This window comes from Bufo bufo, chromosome 1, assembly GCF_905171765.1.
Source record: "Bufo bufo chromosome 1, aBufBuf1.1, whole genome shotgun sequence".
Classification (NCBI taxonomy): Eukaryota; Metazoa; Chordata; class Amphibia; order Anura; family Bufonidae; genus Bufo; species Bufo bufo.
The window spans coordinates 30,118,559-30,136,555 of record NC_053389.1 but is presented as its reverse complement, the minus strand read 5'-3'; the positions used below and the strand labels follow the sequence as shown (position 1 = coordinate 30,136,555).

At 46.0% G+C, this 17,997-nt stretch overlaps 1 protein-coding gene across 1 annotated transcript; it reads left to right on the top strand.

Moving 5' to 3' along the window:
* The first annotated feature begins 1,668 nt into the window (after positions 1 to 1,668).
* Positions 1,669 to 17,767, top strand: LOC120992632 (G protein-activated inward rectifier potassium channel 4-like). The gene is made up of 3 exons (XM_040421679.1): positions 1,669 to 1,790; positions 5,904 to 6,860; positions 17,448 to 17,767. The coding sequence occupies exons 2-3, from the start codon at positions 5,942 to 5,944 to the stop codon at positions 17,765 to 17,767; spliced, it is 1,239 nt and encodes a 412-aa protein (XP_040277613.1). The 5' UTR covers positions 1,669 to 1,790; positions 5,904 to 5,941.
* Positions 17,768 to 17,997: the final 230 nt, after the last annotated feature.

Genomic DNA, 17,997 nt, shown 5'->3' with positions numbered 1-17,997 from the left:
ATACCTAAATAATAATAACATACCATGCCTGCATAATAGTGTCATAACTGGGTCATATAATACTGCCATGAAGTGCCTACATTATAGAGCCGTGAAGTGACCACATAATACTGCCATGAAGTGCCTACATTATAGAGCCGTGAAGTGACCACATAATACTGCCATGAAGTGCCTAAGTTATAGTGTTATAAAGTGACCACATAATACTGCCATGAAGTGCCTAAGTTATAGTGTTATAAAGTGACCACATAATACTGCCATGAAGTGCCTACATTATAGAGCCGTGAAGTGACCACATAATACTGCCATGAAGTGCCTACATTATAGTGTTATAAAGTGACCACATAATACTGCCATGAAGTGCCTAAGTTATAGTGCTATAAAGTGACCACATCATACTGCCATGAAGTGCCTAAGTTATAGTGTTATAAAGTGACCACATAATACTGCCATGAAGTGCCTAAGTTATAGTGTTATAAAGTGACCACATAATACTGCCATGAAGTGCCTAAGTTATAGTGCTATAAAGTGACCACATAATACTGCCATGAAGTGCCTACATTATAGTGTTATAAAGTGACCACATAATACTGCCATGAAGTGCCTAAGTTATAGTGTTATAAAGTGACCACATAATGCTGCCAGTAAGTCCTTACAATATAGTGCCATAATGTGACCACATAATACTGCCATGAAGTGCCTACGTTATAGTGCTATAAAGTGACCATATCATACTGCCATGAAGTGCCTACATTATAGTGCTATAAAGTGACCACATCATACTGCCATGAAGTGCCTACGTTATAGTGCTATAAAGTGACCATATCATACTGCCATGAAGTGCCTAAGTTATAGTGCTATAAAGTGACCACATAATACTGCCATGAAGTGCCTAAGTTATAGTGCTATAAAGTGACCATATCATACTGCCATGAAGTGCCTAAGTTATAGTGCTATAAAGTGACCACATAATACTGCCATGAAGTGCCCACAATATGGTGCCTTACCGTGCACCTTGCCTACAGTGAACACACAGTATTGCCATGCACTGTCTATGTAATAACACCCCTGGCGCCATGTTCAACACAACCCACCAGGAGGTACATGTAGGGCATGAGAAGACCCCAGGGTGACCCCCCTGCCCGGCTAGGATTCAGTTCTGCACTGATGGTGTCGCAGTCAGGAGCACAGCTCTGGGGTACAGTTATTCCTCTTCCTGATCATCTCCATCCATGAAACCAGAGGGAATCCTCTCCCCCACTACCAGTCTGCAGCCGGCAGTCATGCCGCAGGGTGATCTCTGACAACCTTGTTCCCACATTCTTGCTGACAATGAAGACATGAAATAACTGCAGCATTTCTCTGCATTAAAGAATACATTTATTGCACTTTAAAGCAGAAAAAGACGAATATTTTGAGCATAAGCGGCGGCGCTTCCCGCAACCACCGTCCTGGCATCTGGAAAACAGGAAGGCTCTCTAACATGCAGTTATTTATCACGTCTCTCTCCGCCGTTAGGACTGTGCCAGATAGCTGAGGCCGTTGTACACACTGGTTTTTAATGATGGCTGGACGCTGCGCGTGGTTTTGGCAAGTGCGTAAAATCACAGAAGAGCTGATTGAAAAATACCAACCATCTGTGATTCCTCCACCGCCAGGCTCACACAGAGCTTTAGTTCTGCCAGTACTGAAGGGCAGTGCCACCTGGGGTGGGATATGGTACCTGCTCAGCCGAGGGGGGTTGTTTGATTCACTAAGACTTGATGCACTTGATGCAATAAATAAGGATGGTAAGTCAGTAATCACTGGACAGGCAGGTGAGGATGGGAGATTTCAGCTTTTCAGCCGGCAGAATTCTGATTGCAGCTCTGAAGTATCAACAGAGTCAATACCAAAAGATGACCAGGATATACCAGCATGCTCCATATCACTATATACAAGAAGATGTATAACTTATTCCAGCTGTACATATATAATTATATACAGGAGATACCCAGGATATACCAGCATGGTCCATATCACTATATACAAGAAGATGTATAACTTATACCAGCTGTACATATATAATTATATACAGGAGATACCCAGGATATACCAGCATGGTCCATATCACTATATACAAGAAGATGTATAACTTATTCCAGCTGTACATATATAATTATATACAGGAGATACCCAGGTTATACCAGCATGGTCCATATCACTATATACAAGAAGATGTATAACTTATACCAGCTGTACATATATAATTATATACAGGAGATACCCAGGTTATACCAGCATGCTCCATATCACTATATACAAGAAGATGTATAACTTATACCAGCTGTACATATATAATTATATACAGTATATACCCAGGTTATACCAGCATGCTCCATATCACTATATACAAGAAGATGTATAACTTATACCAGCTGTATATATATAATTATATACAGTATATGCCCAGGTTATACCAGCATGGTCCATATTACTATATACAAGAAGATGTATAACTTATACCAGCTGTACATATATAATTATATACAGGAGATGCCCAGGTTATAGAAGGATGGTCCATATCACTAGATACAAGAAGATGTATAACTTATACCAGCTGTACATATATAATTATATACAGGAGATGCCCAGGTTATACCAGCATGGTCCATATCACTATATACAAGAAGATGTATAACTTATACCAGCTGTATATATATATAATTATATACAGGAGATACCCAGGTTATACCAGCATGCTCCATATCACTATATACAAGAAGATGTATAACTTATACCAGCTGTACATATATAATTATATACAGGAGATGCCCAGGTTATACCAGCATGGTCCACATCACTATATACAAGAAGATGTATAACTTATACCAGCTGTACATATATAATTATATACAGGAGATACCCAGGTTATACCAGCATGGTCCATATCACTATATACAAGAAGATGTATAACTTATACCAGCTGTACATATATAATTATATACAGGAGATGCCCAGGTTATACCAGCATGGTCCATATCACTATATACAAGAAGATGTATAACTTATACCAGCTGTATATATATAATTATATACAGGAGATACCCAGGTTATACCAGCATGCTCCATATCACTATATACAAGAAGATGTATAACTTATACCAGCTGTACATATATAATTATATACAGGAGATGCCCAGGTTATACCAGCATGGTCCATATCACTATGTTATACACTCACCTAAAGAATTATTAGGAACACCATACTAATACGGTGTTGGACCCCCTTTTGTCTTCAGAACTGCCTTAATTCTACGTGGCATTGATTCCACAAGGTGCTGATAGCATTCTTTAGAAATGTTGGCCCATATTGATAGGATAGCATCTTGCAGTTGATGGAGATTTGAGGGATGCACATCCAGGGCACGAAGCTCCCGTTCCACCACATCCCAAAGATGCTCTATTGGGTTGAGATCTGGTGACTGTGGGGCCATTTTAGTCCAGTGAACTCATTGTCATGTTCAAGAAACCAATTTGAAATGATTCGAGCTTTGTGACATGGTGCATTATCCTGCTGGAAGTAGCCATCAGAGCATGGATACATGGTGGTCATGAAGGGATGAACATGGTCAGAAACAATGCTCAGGTAGCCCGTGGCATTTAAACAATGCCCAATTGGCACTAAGGGGCCTAAAGTGTGCCCAGAAAACATCCCCCACACCATTACACCACCACCAGCCTGCACAGTGGTAACAAGGCATGATGGATACATGTTCTCATTCTGTTTACGCCAAATTCGGACTCCACCATTTGAATGTCTCAACAGAAATCGAGACTCATCAGACCAGGCAACATTTTTCCAGTCTTCAACAGTCCAATTTTGGTGAGCTCGTGCAAATTGTAGCCTCTTTTTCCTATTTGTAGTGGAGATGAGTGGTACCCGGTGGGGTCTTCTGCTGTTGTAGCCCATCCGCCTCAAGGTTGTGCGTGTTGTGGCTTCACAAATGCTTTGCTGCATACCTCGGTTGTAACGAGTGGTTATTTCAGTCAACGTTGCTCTTCTATCAGCTTGAATCAGTCGGCCCATTCTCCTCTTACCTCTAGCATCAACAAGGCATTTTTGCCCACAGGACTGCCGCATACTGGATGTTTTTCCCTTTTCACACCATTCTTTGTAAACCCTAGAAATGGTTGTGCGTGAAAATCCCAGTAACTGAGCAGATTGTGAAATACTCAGACCGGCCCGTCTGGCATCAACAACCATGCTACGCTCAAAATTGCTTAAATCACCTTTCTTTCCCATTCTGACATTCAGTTTGGAGTTCAGGAGATTGTCTTGACCAGGACCACCCCCCTAAATGCATTGAAGCAACTGCCATGTGATTGGTTGACTAGATAATTGCATTAATGAGAAATAGAACAGGTGTTCCTAATAATTCTTTAGGTGAGTGTAGATTTGTAGGCATCTGGACTGTGGAGGTGATTTCACCCTGCACTGAGGTAACACAATTCCCTGTTTACGCCATGAATTCTCCATGAGACGCTCGTACCTCGCGGACCTCTCTCTGGCATCTGGATCCAGTCATCCTGATAATTTCCGCTCGCAGACTTTGTATTCAGGCATGAAAATCTGATCAGCTTCACTTCTTCAGAGTGTAATGCGGGGCGCAGCGCTCACCTATACAGGGGATAGTTATTAATTTATGTGCTCAGACCCCGGCTGCCTAATTCCTGTGTCTTATTAATTAGCGCCAGACGCAATAAACTCATAGATCTTCAATTAAAAGGGACATTCACAATCACACCTTAGAGTCGGAGCTATATTTAAAGGGACAGTATAAATTGCTTAAAACTGTGGCTCGTTGTCAATGTAGTTTGCAATAAATTCTCAGCAAAATGTGAATTCTGCATAAACATTCTCCTCCTGGTGAATATTCCAATTACTTTCAGCTGCCATTTACCTTATGTAATATCATCCATGGAGTCCTGTGCAGCAGTGCCCCTAGTGGTCAAAAGCTTATAAGGTCATCTTGTGTTTCCCATAGGATATCAGTCAGACATTAAAGCATAGCTAGGAGTGAGGGCTGCAGAGAAGTAAGAGCAGGAGGCTTCTTGGACCTGTAGACAGACATACAGAAAAGATGGGCGGCACTACAGCAAAGATACAAGTGGGTCCCATTTTGGTGCCAGGTTTGCCCGCCAGGATAGGAGGGTATGGTGTTTATTTCAACCTCCACCCCCTCTCGGCCTCTTGTTTGCTACCAAAGCAGTTTCTCAGGAGCAAGGAGTCCTTTAGAGACTTTGCCATCTAGCCTTGGGCCCTTTCTCTGTAACGGCCCCACCATATAATCAGGGCACAGAACAAAACTAAACTAGGGCTTTACTTCAATGGGCCTAGAGCCATAAAAAAAATAACTTTTTTAGGTAAATTCTTCACTTATTGATTATTTAAAGGGGTTGTCCTTTAAAAATTCACTTCCGAGATGTTCTTGTTCCAATGCTTTCCGACATCCTGTGCTCTCTAATTCCTGGTCCCTCTAGACACAAAGGAAATGACCACTCAGGCAATCACCAGCAAAGGTGGGTCACCAGTATGGCCATTGATTGAAGTGTCAAGAGGGACCAAGAAGTAGAGATCCTTGGTGACCTCGGAAGATTTGTGTGAGTTGAGAGCCATTTTTTTATGCCATTTTGACATTTTTTTTTTTTCAACTGTACTGGCTGGACAACCCCTTTAATCTAAGGACAGCTTGTCCTGATCTTATGTACAGTGTCTAATTGAGCTAGCAATTCTCCCCACATCTGAAAGACGTTCCAACCACGTTGAAGGTTGTAGTGTAATTTAATTACAAGTCAATTTATTCTGCTTTTATTGGAACTGGTGTTCTTGACATGACCATAAACCTCTTGTGTCTTCCCAGGTTGGGAGTAAACGAGCTCCAAGAATTCCACAGGCAGGATGAACTTGTGCAAGTCTAAGGACCAAGACATCGAAAGTCGAGGGATTAAGTTGCCCAAACAAGTACAGAAGCATGCGGTGGTGCCGACCAACCGAACCATGTCGATGGCAGAACCAGAGAAGAGACGGAGGCAGAGGTACGTAGAGAAAGATGGGAAGTGTAACGTTCACCATGGAAACGTCCGAGAAACCTACCGCTATTTGACAGACATATTCACCACCTTGGTGGACCTCAAGTGGAGATTTAATCTTCTGGTCTTTACCATGGTCTACACCATCACCTGGATTTTCTTTGGATTCCTTTGGTGGCTCATTGCCTACATCCGTGGAGACCTTGACCACATTGAGGATGCCTCATGGACGCCATGTGTGGATAAATTGAACGGTTTTGTATCTGCCTTTCTTTTCTCCATAGAGACAGAAACCACCATAGGTTATGGATACAGGGTCATAACAGACAAGTGCCCAGAGGGAATCATTCTTTTGCTGGTCCAAGCCATCCTTGGCTCTATAGTCAATGCCTTTATGGTGGGTTGCATGTTTGTAAAGATCTCCCAGCCAAAGAAACGAGCAGAGACCCTCATGTTCTCCAATATGGCTGTCATATCCGTGAGAGACGGGAAGCTATGCTTGATGTTTAGGGTGGGGGACCTCAGAAACTCACACATTGTGGAGGCGTCAATCAGAGCCAAGCTGATCAAGTCCAAACAAACTAAAGAGGGAGAGTTTATACCTCTCAACCAGACAGACCTAAATGTGGGTTTTGACACTGGAGACGACCGTCTGTTCCTGGTTTCTCCTCTTATTATCTGTCATGAGTTTAACGAGCAGAGTCCATTCTGGGAGATTTCTAAAGAACAGATGGGAAAGGAAGAGTTTGAGATTGTGGTCATTCTGGAAGGGATGGTGGAAGCTACAGGTAAGAAGATGCCACACAATGTATGATAACCTAGTGCTGTGATGGCTAACCTCCGGCACTCCAGCTGTGGTAAAACTATGACTCCCAAACATTTTCTGTAATGTATGATTCTAATTATAATATATGTAATCTTTATTCAGGCCACATCTTCAACACATATTGTCACGGGGCACCAAAGGCGCACTTGGTCTCCCATCAGCCGCAGACCTGCTGCTTAGCTTCGGGAGCGAGGATCTGTGTTTTGCCTCGTTCCCAGGGCGGCTTTGCTAGCTGGGAGGCTCCCTGCTCCTAGGTCTGCCTTGAGCGCCGAGCTGATCACTCGGTGCTCAACTTGTCTGTCTGTCGGTCATGTGACGCTGGCCACGTCACATGACCCTCAGACCCCACTATAAATACAGGCAGCCTACTGGCCACAGGTTGCCTGTTAATTCTAGGTTCCTGGCTATTTGTTGGACTACTGAATACTCACCTGATCCTGTTCCCTGACGATCCTTTGCCTGCTCCTCCTGGACTGCGCATCCCTCCTGGTATTGTGACCTCGGCTCCCACCTGACTACTCTTTGCGGACTCCTCTGGTACTTCTCTGCTCTCCTGGTATTTGACCCCGACTTCTCCTGACCATTCTTTGCTTAACCCTTTGTACTGCATAGAAGTGTTGGGGCCACTGATGACCCTAATGAGGGCACCGTAGCTGGCACTGTTTTAGGGAAACTAAGGATCTAAAAAAAATGGTTGCGGAGAAAACAGCGCACTGCCTATTATCTGTGCCTTATTCTCATCTTTAAAACTTGGGATGTGTGCGCTTAATATTTCCATCGCCTATCATCCTCCTCTTACATTCTGCACCTTCCATATCAATAGTTTATGCAAAGGGTGACACCTAGTGGTCTTTATAGATACTGCAACTAACAACTGAATTCCTTATACAATACTGACCACTAGGGTTCAAAGAAGAATCTGCAAATAAAGGTGTTATATTCAGCACTTCTCAACCATTATTAAAGTAAGTACCCCCTACTCAAACCAATTATATCAAAGTACTTCTAAAGCAGGGGAGCAGAACCTATGGCCTGCACAGCCAAGGTTTGCAGCCCCCGTCCTGCCGGATAGAAACACAGCAGATTGTCTGTCGGTTTCTGACCACACTGCCGTACGGCACTGGATTAAAGCCCCTGATCGAACAGGAGCAGGTTGGAAGACAGATGCAGGTTATTACCATTTCTGCATTCTCCTTTTCTCAGTGAGCGCAATTGTCACGGATGCGGTGTGGGTGGAATACTCCACACCGAGCACAGGAGGGAAGGGGAAAGGAACGAGGCCTGGAAGCTAGTGTAAAGGAGAAGGTCACCTCCTAAAACAACCCTAATCCGAGTCCTGACTAACTATCAGTATGAACTGACCTTGATGATAGGAAAGTTCATACATAGGAACCTAGAGCCCTAACACACCCTGTAGGGCCCTGGTATAGTGACAGGACTTGAGACAACCTATTCCTCCACCAGAAGGATGAACAGTATTCTCCCTCAGGCCTGGATACAACAGACAGGGGAATACAACAAACAAAATACAAATAGAAAAAACGACACTTAACTTTACGTAGAGCAAAGGCAGCGCCAGGAGCTCAACCAAGAACCAACAACCAGCTAGCCCAGAGTCCAGAAACTGATGCTATAAACTGTACCCCTAGAAGGAGTAAGCAGTAATAAATAGAGGAAGTTAAATGACCAAACCAACAACACCTGCCAGAGGTGTGGTCATTACCAAAACAACACAGACACAAATGATCCATAAGGAAGTATTCAGATTAACCCACGTGTTGCCAGTCTCTCTGATCTCCTGGCCCGGGAGTGTCCGTGACAGCTATGCAGTGGGTACCCGAGTGTCTCGGGAGCAGTGCAGGGCTGCAGGGTCTTTGCAGACCCTGATCAGCTCTGAATGTGTACAAAGGGGCAATGTTACAGTGGAAAGCATCAGAAAAAAAAGCATCAGTGTCCTCCAGAGTTCTATTAATGACCTTTGAGGGGACATATTAGAAAGCATATTAAACATATATAAAAATATTTTAACATAAAAATATAATAAAATATAAATGAAAAAATAAAGCTACAAAAATAAAAACACCCACCCAAAATTCTATTCAGTCGGTTCGCCAAATTTTCCAAAAAGATTTGATTCGATCCAAATTAATTTGTGGCGAATCGTGTTAAAAAACAGCTATTTCCTGGCTGCAGAGAGCCTGTATAGTGGTGTAGAACATTGTGCCTTGCAGTAACACCCATAGGGAGTCTGCTGTGGTAGTGAAACAATACTGTGAGTCCGTATGACATGCAGATGACAGGTGTCGCTCTTAGAATCACTGCACACTTCACTTATTTGGGCAGTTATGGGGCCAAAACTGACCAAATAACTCAAGTGTGAACTCAGCCTTACAGGTCAATGTTAGTGTCAGGTATAAAGAACCGTGCAGAGGCCCAGGACCCTACTATAGCGTAAAAGAAAACACTCCTTTTACACCATCGTCAGCTGATTCCACATAGACGTCTACAGAACCTGTTCTATTAAACGCTTATACAAGTAGAGCCCCCCGACAGAATGGAGAGGGTGTCAGCAGTAAGTTTGTGTTGACGTCACTGATTATTTTACTCTTCCTCTGATCCGTCAGAACAATAACCCCCAAAAAACGGATCCTGTCTGTTGAGCATCCACCTTCACTCGGTCAGTATTTGGTCAGTAATCCATCAGTATTGCTAATGCCAAAAAAAACAGGAGTGGATCCAAAACAGAGATGACACGTGAATGGAATATTTGCATGTCTTCTGTGTTTTGTACCCACTCCTGCTTTTGGCTACCAAATCATAAGCCAATTCTGATGCGACCATACAGGCCTTACAGCTGCTACACAGACAGGATCCATTGTGTGTCTCATTTTTCCTTCCTTCTGACAGATCAGAAGAAGGGTCAAATAAATGATTATGTCAAACAGGCCAAAAAGGCAAAATAGTGGCCCAGTCATAAAGTGGGGAGGGTGGGAACAGCATAAGAAGTCCACAAAGTGGCCCAATGACAAAGTGTGGAGGTGGCAGCAGCATCAGGAGACCACACAGTGGCAAGGTGACATAGTGTGGAGGTAGAAACAGCGTCAGGAGACCACAGAGTGGCAAGGTGACATAGTGTGGAGGTGGCAGCAGCATCAGGAGACCACAGAGTGGCAAGGTGACATAGTGTGGAGGTGCCAGCAGCATCAAGAGACCACAGAGTGGCAAGGTGACATAGTGTGGAGGTGGCAGAAGCAGCATGAGGTGGCCACAGAGTGGCAAGGTGACATAGTATTGAGGAAGCAGCAGCATTAGGAGACCACAGAGTGGCAAGGTGACATAGTGTGGAGGTGGCAGCAGCATTAGGAGACCACAGAGTGGCAAGGTGATGTAATCCGTGTACCAGGGTGGGCTCCCCAGGATACAGCAAAGTCACGAACGAGGAAAACAACTCCACCACCAGCTTTTGCCAAAACAGAATTTTGCTTAAACTTGGTAATGAACACAACCACAAATGTGGGAAACCTTCAATAGATATACATACACCTAGCCCGAAGGCTGAGACCCTTGTGCTGCACAGCACGGCACCCTCCGATGGATGCAGGAGGAAAACGTGGTAAATTACCTACTGGGCATTACTAAACTGCCATGCCTTACCTGTTATTACCCTAAAAAAACAAGAATAACTATATGGGTGTGTGTGGTAGGGGCTAGCCTGTGGTGCAGCACAACAGCTTACAATCTTACAAAGCTCTACAGTATTCCCACTCCCATAAATGGTCCTGTAGCACATTCCTGAGTATTCCTTCTGAGCAAAACATCAGCCTGGCTTGAGTTTGTGGGAAGTTTATCAGCTCTTCAGTGCGAAATGTCACTTTAAGTTATGGAGTCCTTGCAATGAACAGTCAGCAACACTTGTGGCCTGACACAAACAGAGACCCTATCTAACTAACTACAGGCCTGGTCTCAGTCTCTAGGCGCCAACACTGTAATGAGGTGCGTGCACGATCTTACCGACCCGGGTCTGCTCTGCATCAGCTGGTGACTCTGAACCGAACAAATGCCTCTCCAACAAGCATGCGGTCCCGCAGTGTATGTAGCTTTGCTCCTCAGCTCTCATCAGCGTTCCTGAAAGCAATTCTCATTCCGCTGGACAGGATCAGGGTCTTGGATATGATCAGTTTCGCTTAGCTCCAGCTCTGGTCACTGATGTATGCTCTCACACCTGGATGCTGTCGGACCCTCTGCTGACACAGTTCCTCAGTCTCAGCTACCTCTAAGATGGCTGCTCCCTTTCTCTTCCTCTCCAGGCTCTGTGTAACCCCACCTCTTATGAATATGGAAATATATGCAGTCTGTAGCTGTGTTTAGGAAACAGCAGCATCTTGTGGCCAAACAGCAGAATGTCAGTCCAGATCATTTAATTTAATCTACACAAACAGTGTTTAGACAAGGAATGCTGTTTCCCCATCTCACAGTGACATAGTGTGGAGGTTGCAGCAGCAGCATGAGGAGGCCACAGAGTGGCACAATGACAGAGTGTGGAGGTGGCAGCAGCAGCAGCATGAGGAGGACACAAAGTGGCAAGGTGACATTGCTGATGGAATGACTGACTAGGAGGAGGAGGAGCAGGAGCATCAGGACCAGCAGATAATGGGAAAAACAGACAGCTCCCTTCGGCTGAGGTGGTGGAGCCTTGACTACCTGAAATTGGGTGCATGCCACTGGGTCATGCAGCAGTTGCTGCGGCAGGCTGGACCACCACGTTGGAGCTACGGTTCTTGCAGGCCACTTTATGGTGACGCTGCATATGTTGACGCAACATTGGCACCCTGGCCACGCTTCCCCTTCTGCCCACAGATTCGACAAATGGCCATGTTCACCTCCCCCACCACCTTAACAAAAAACTGCCACACCGCCGAGTAGATGATTTTACCCCCAACACTCCGCACTGACTGACTGCTGCCGCCACTGCCTCCGCGAACCCCTGCACCACTACTTTCCAGGGCCGGTAGTAGGGATCGACCGATTATCGGTTTGGCCGATATTATCGGCCGATATTGAGGATTTTGAACGTTATCGGTATCGGCATCTATTTTGCCGATATACCGATAACATATTGGGAACACAGAACGCGCTGCTCTCAGCGCTCTCTGTGTTCCCTCCGCAGCACAGGGGAGAAGGAAGCAGTGTCTCCTCCCCCTGTGATGCTGCTGCCGCCAATGACAGGAGAGAAGATAAGAGGAGGGGAGGGGCTGTGGCCGCTGCGCCACCAATGAAGAGAAGTCTCTCAATCATTCATATACAGGAGGCGGGAGCTGCAGAATCACATAGCCGGCTCCCGACCTCTATGAGCGATAGCTGCGATCCGCGGTAGTTAACTCCTCAGGTGCCGCGGATCGCAGCTACCGCTCATAGAGGTCGGGAGCCGGCTATGTGATTCTGCAGCCAGCTCCCGCCTCCTGTATATGAATGATTGAGAGACTTATCTTCATTGGTGGCGCAGTGCGCCCCCCCCAAGCCCCCCAGTATTAATCATTGGTGGCGCAGTGCGCCCCCCCACCCAGTATTACTCATTGGTGGCAGTGGCCACAGGATCCCCTCTCCCCTGCTCCTCCAATCGGAGCCCCAGCTGTGTAATCCTGGGGCTCCGATCGGTTACCATGGCAGCCAGGACGCTATTGAAGCCCTGGCTGCCATGGTAAGCTCCATGCTGCTGTGTGCACAAAGCACAGAGCAGCAGGGACAGTGTGAGCTCCTATTCACCCTGATAGAGATCTATCAGGGTGAATAGGACAAGGGTTCTAGTCCCTAAGGGGGCTAAAAGTTAGTAAAAAAAAACAAAAAAATATTAAGTATAAATGAAAAAGACTTATAAAAAAAATACACATTAACAATAAACAAAAAAATACACATTAACAATAAACATATTAATTTTCAGCAGATTTGTGTAGGAATTTTTTTTTTTCTCAAAAATGAAAATTCCCAGAATATCGGTATAAATTATCGGCTATCGGCCTGAAAGTTCACAAATTATCGGTATCGGTATCGGCCCTAAAAAATCAATATCGGTCAATCCCTAGCCGGTAGGCTCCTGCAAAGCGGGTGGTCTACCCCGGGCACGTTTGGCTCCCAACCTGCCACTGCTGCCACCCTGCTGACTCCTGGCGACGCTACTGACTTGCTAGCTCCACCGCTTCCTTAAGCGCAAGCTGCCACCCTCTTCTCCTGATGATGATGAAGCCCCTTCATCACCCAGGTCCCAATTGTGATCGGCTACATCATCATCGAGTTCTGTCTGCACGTCACTGATGTCCTCCTCAATGCTCTCTGAGCCAAGAGCCTGACCGCTCGCAACACCAGCTCCCATGCCACTCTCCTTATCACTACTTGCCCACCTACCGGGGGAAGCAGTGGATATCTCCTCCGGATCTTGGCTGGCCAGTAGCTGCTGACTGTCCACTAGTAGCTCGTCCTCACTGTATAGTGGAGCTGAGCCCACAGCATATAATACTCCTCTGGCTGAGGGAACAGAAAAGGACAGAGGCAGGCTGAGGACAGGTGAGGGCACAGGGCCTGCTCCCGGGCCATGCCAACTAAGGGTTGTGTCTGACGAACCCACGACTCTTGGCTGGGGGTGTCTGATGTCACTTGCGACGAACTCAAAGATCCCGTCAACCATTCGAGAACCGCTGGGTTGCTGGTCAAGACACGACCGCTAGCTGACACTGGGAGCTCAGGCCTCTCGAAGTGACCTCTGCTGCCACGGCCCCTCACTCTGCTGCGACCTGTGCCTGCACCAGAAACATTCAGGCCTGTGCCCCTCACCTGTGCAAGGCCTGGCACTTCTCTGTCTGACATACTGTTAGATCAAATAAGTAAATAAGGAATTTTCCCACTTCACTACACAACGGCTAATAAGCACTTTTTACCCCCTAATATACGACAAAAAAAGGCTTTAGAGCATATATATTACTGCACCGCACAAGGGCTAATAAGACCCCAATAACAAGAACGGCTTTCTGGAATAACAGAGGTATCATCTATTGCAAACCTGAAATGAGCAGCAGTATAAAGGCAATTTGGATCTGCAGTCAGTGCAGCAAGGTGTAATAGGATTGTTCCTATTACCCAGGCTGTACACACCCCGATTAAACCCTGTTCTGCTTTAAAACTGTGGAATAATTCCTCCCTATCCTTTCCTTATAGTTCTAATGCTCTTTCCCTGAACTTCTATTGAGCGAAATATACGTTTTCAAGTCTTCCCTAGCACTGTCCCTAGCGCCTGCTGACGTCTCTCCCTGCACTAAGTACACTGGAAAATGGCAGAATCCAAGATGGCTGAGGCTATTTATAGGGCTGTGACATCACAGGGCTGGCTGCTGATTGGCTGCGTGCTTGGCATTGTGGGTGATCCCTCGTTCCCAGAGTTCCTTGCGCCATGTCCTAACGTGCAGCAGCCATTTTAGGAAACAATGTGATTCGTTACCACAAAGCGTGAGGAAATTTGGATTCAGTGCAAATTGAATAATTTCTGAAATTCGGATCAAATTCCACTTCGTCAGCTTTGATTCACTAATCTCTAGTCCACGCTAACTGAACTCATCGCCCCTTATTGACACTCTTTATACTGTAACCTAATGTGAATTTGAAATATTTGAGAATGAATGAGCTTACGCAGGCTAAGTGTATAAATATATTTACTAAGTGATTAAATATACGATAACACAAACAAATCACATACTGAATAATAAAAAGTAAATAGACATCACTCGCCTAAAGGCTCATGCACACGACCGTATGTATTTTGCGGTCCGCAAAAACTAAACCACAAAAAAATGCAGACGACGTTCGTGTGCATTCCGTATTTTGCAGAACGGAACAGCTGGCCCCTGATAGAACAGTAATATCCATGTCCGTAATGCGGACAATAATAGGATGCGTTCTATTTTTTTGCGGAACGGACATACGGAAATGGAATGCACATGAAGTAACTTCCGTTTTTATTTTTGCAGACCCATTGAAATGAATGGTTCTGCATACAGTCCGCAAAAAAACCAGAACGGACATAGAAAAAAAAATACGCTCGTGTGCATGAGCCCTGAATATGCAACATGCAATATGGGGTGGCACTCCGGTTGCCATGTCGTAGCACATGGGCAACACCCCAGGGTGTACAAGAAATAGGGCAAATGAACACTTACATCCTACCTAGAATGAAGTCTTCAATGGAGTGCCCTGAGGGAATGTGTGTCACGGAGTTTAAACCTTTTAGCCCCTCCTCCAGTGTGCAGCTCACATGTCTCTGAGATCACTCAGGAATGTGGTCTTATCAGCACAATGGGGGATGGCTACTAGATTACAAGGCCCCTCATTACACAGAATGGTAATAATGAAAGGGAACAGAATTAAAGGGACAGAACCAATCAGTACTTAAAAAATACTCTTACAATACAGATACATATTATATATCAAACCGACTGACAAAATAGGGAACTCCCTTTTTGGCTATTGATTTTGGTGTCGCAGTCGGTTTAAATATTTAAGGAATAAGGGGCTGCAGTTTGCACAAACTTTTGAGAAAGTCATTTTTTTTTCAGTTTTCCCCTACTTAAAAGAAAAAAAATTGCTACAAAACATACTAACAAATAAAAAAAAGTTATAGCCGATAAACAACCACGTGCGCTAAATCCTAAAAAAAAGTGTCTGGTCGTTGAGGCCCTTTCAGGCCTGGTCTTTAAAGGGTTAACTAATGAGCGCTTCCCCCGCTTGTAAGGTAGAAAGTGCTTACTGGTTCCTGCATGGCGCCTGTCGCACAGATATAACCTATTACTGAGGGACAGGAGGCGGTAATAACCAAAGATCGCCGCCCTCTGCAGTGAATAGGAGGCGGGGGATGGCCGCTTTTATTTCATTGTATGTTATTTTATGCTTCCATTGCATAAATTATCGTTCCTACTTTCGCAGTCGAAATCTGCAGCTGTAAGCGGTGGGTTTGTATGATGTCATACAGTGACTGGCTGGCTTCACCTGCCCGTCCATTCTGCATTGTTCACTCCCATCACTTTGCTTCGGCCTGTGTAATAGGCCCCTTGAAATAAAACAATGTGATAATGGGGCCCCCATACCAAGACCTAATAGCCCCAGACCTGCATGCAGTGTATTCCTAACAGGCAGAGGCGTACACAGATCTTATAGGGCCCCATAGCACAACTTAGTATGGGCCCCTTGCATAGGGTGGCCACTGGCTTCATCCTAGAAAGCCGGAACTCGCCGGCCACGCCCCTAAACCCCGCCTACAACATCCCAAACCACGCCTCCAAACCACGTGAAGCCACGCCTTCGCCTCCGTGAAGCCACGCAAACCCCCCTCCCCCGGCTGGAAAAAACACAGGGGAGGAGAGGGTAGAATTTTCAGACCGGAAGGTGAGCTGGGGGCAGCCCGGGGCGCTTCTCTCCCCCTCAGTCAGCCACAGGGAGCCACGTCTGCTGCTCTAGTGACTGACTGGGGGGTGAGAGAAGCCTCGGTCAGTTGCTGCAGCTCACTCTCAGACAGCGCAGTGCTGCTGTCTAAGTGTGAGCTACTGAAAGGGTGGACATCCCTGAGTCCGCGCCGGACGGAGGACCGGGAGCCAGAAAACCGGACGTCTGGCCACCCTACCCTACCCCTGCACCTCGTCTCCCAGGGTATGCGCGTCAATCACTACCAGGCAATGCAGAACATGCGCAACACCCCAGATTTCTGACAAGTTTATGTGTTTGTTTTTTTTATCAAGTGGAACACATTCAATACAGCTGCAATAAAGCATTGAGCTCCCCCTTGTGGCGGCCGCATCAAAATGCACTGTTTTCAAGCAGGGAACAGAACCTCCGCGGACCCCATAGCAGTCACGTGGTCTGCCTCTTTTGCAGGTACACCCCTGCTAACAGTCTGCGCCTCACTGGCGCGGCCTGCTGGTCACTGTCAGTATAGTACAGAATAATGCATTTAGTGCAAGGTATCTTAGAAGTAGTCAAAAGACTGCCTGTCAAAGTCCCCTTGTGGGACTAGTAAATGGTTAAAAAAAAAAATGCCTTCAGCTGCCGAGCGCACATGTAACAGGTCAGCCAGTGTCACAGGTACAAAACTGCTGACAGATGCCCTTTAATGAGAGGTTGTCACAGCCCTGCCCCTTTTACCTATTCTCATCTGAGACATGGCACATTCACAGCATGTCTGATAGATGCAGGTCCCACCTCTGACCTGCACTTATCTCTAGAACTGGGGCCCCCCAAGTCCATCCCATCACTGTGAATAGGGCGGTTTCCGTAACTCTTGAGGCAGCATCCAGTGGGACCAGGTCCGGGGCCCCCAGCTCTAGAGACAGATGTGGGCCCCAGAGGTCTCATGCAGATGGTGCACCGGATCTGTCCGTGGCGTAAAATTAGGGTATGTTCCACCCTCAGAGTTCGTCACGGATTTTGCCATGGATCTCGCGGAAGATTTGCAGCAGATTTCACCCTATGCATTGCATAAAAATCTCATCCATTTTTTTTCTTCTCCTTGCGGCAGGTATGACGTGCCAAGCTCGCAGCTCCTACGTGGAGCATGAGGTGCTCTGGGGTCACCGCTTCATGCCGGTCCTTACCTTAGAAGAAGGCTTCTACGAAGTGGATTACGACACTTTCCATAACACAGATGAGACGCCAACCCCTACCTCCAGCGCCAAAGAGCTGGCGGAGCTGAACGAGAAGGGTGAGGTCCTCACCTCCACCACCAGCAGAGGCAACCAGACCTCCAGCAGTGACTCACAGGAAAGGTCGGAGGCCGAGAATGTTCCGGTCATCTCCAACGGGGACGTTGGTAAAATAAAGATGGACGGTTGTGAGTGATGATAATGAAACGGGGGGAAAACAGTGAAGTTTTTGCCAGAAACAGACGGACGGACGGACGAAGAAGGTTGTTTACTTGAGAGCTACGATAATGATCTCCAAGTACGATCATTAGACTGCATGCGTTCTGTGCGGCCTAGGCGGCCATCTTGTCGGCTGGAATGCTATCAGGTGACATCAGAAAGACCGATCCTCTCACTTCTAGATAATATCAGATGAGTCCTGCCCTG

Coding starts and splice junctions, on each gene's coding strand:
- LOC120992632 (XM_040421679.1), top strand. CDS start 5,942: ATGAACTTGTGCAAGTCTAAGGACCAAGACATCGAAAGTCGAGGGATT. Junction 6,861..17,447: donor AGGGATGGTGGAAGCTACAG/GTAAGAAGATGC, acceptor TCCTTGCGGCAG/GTATGACGTGCCAAGCTCGC.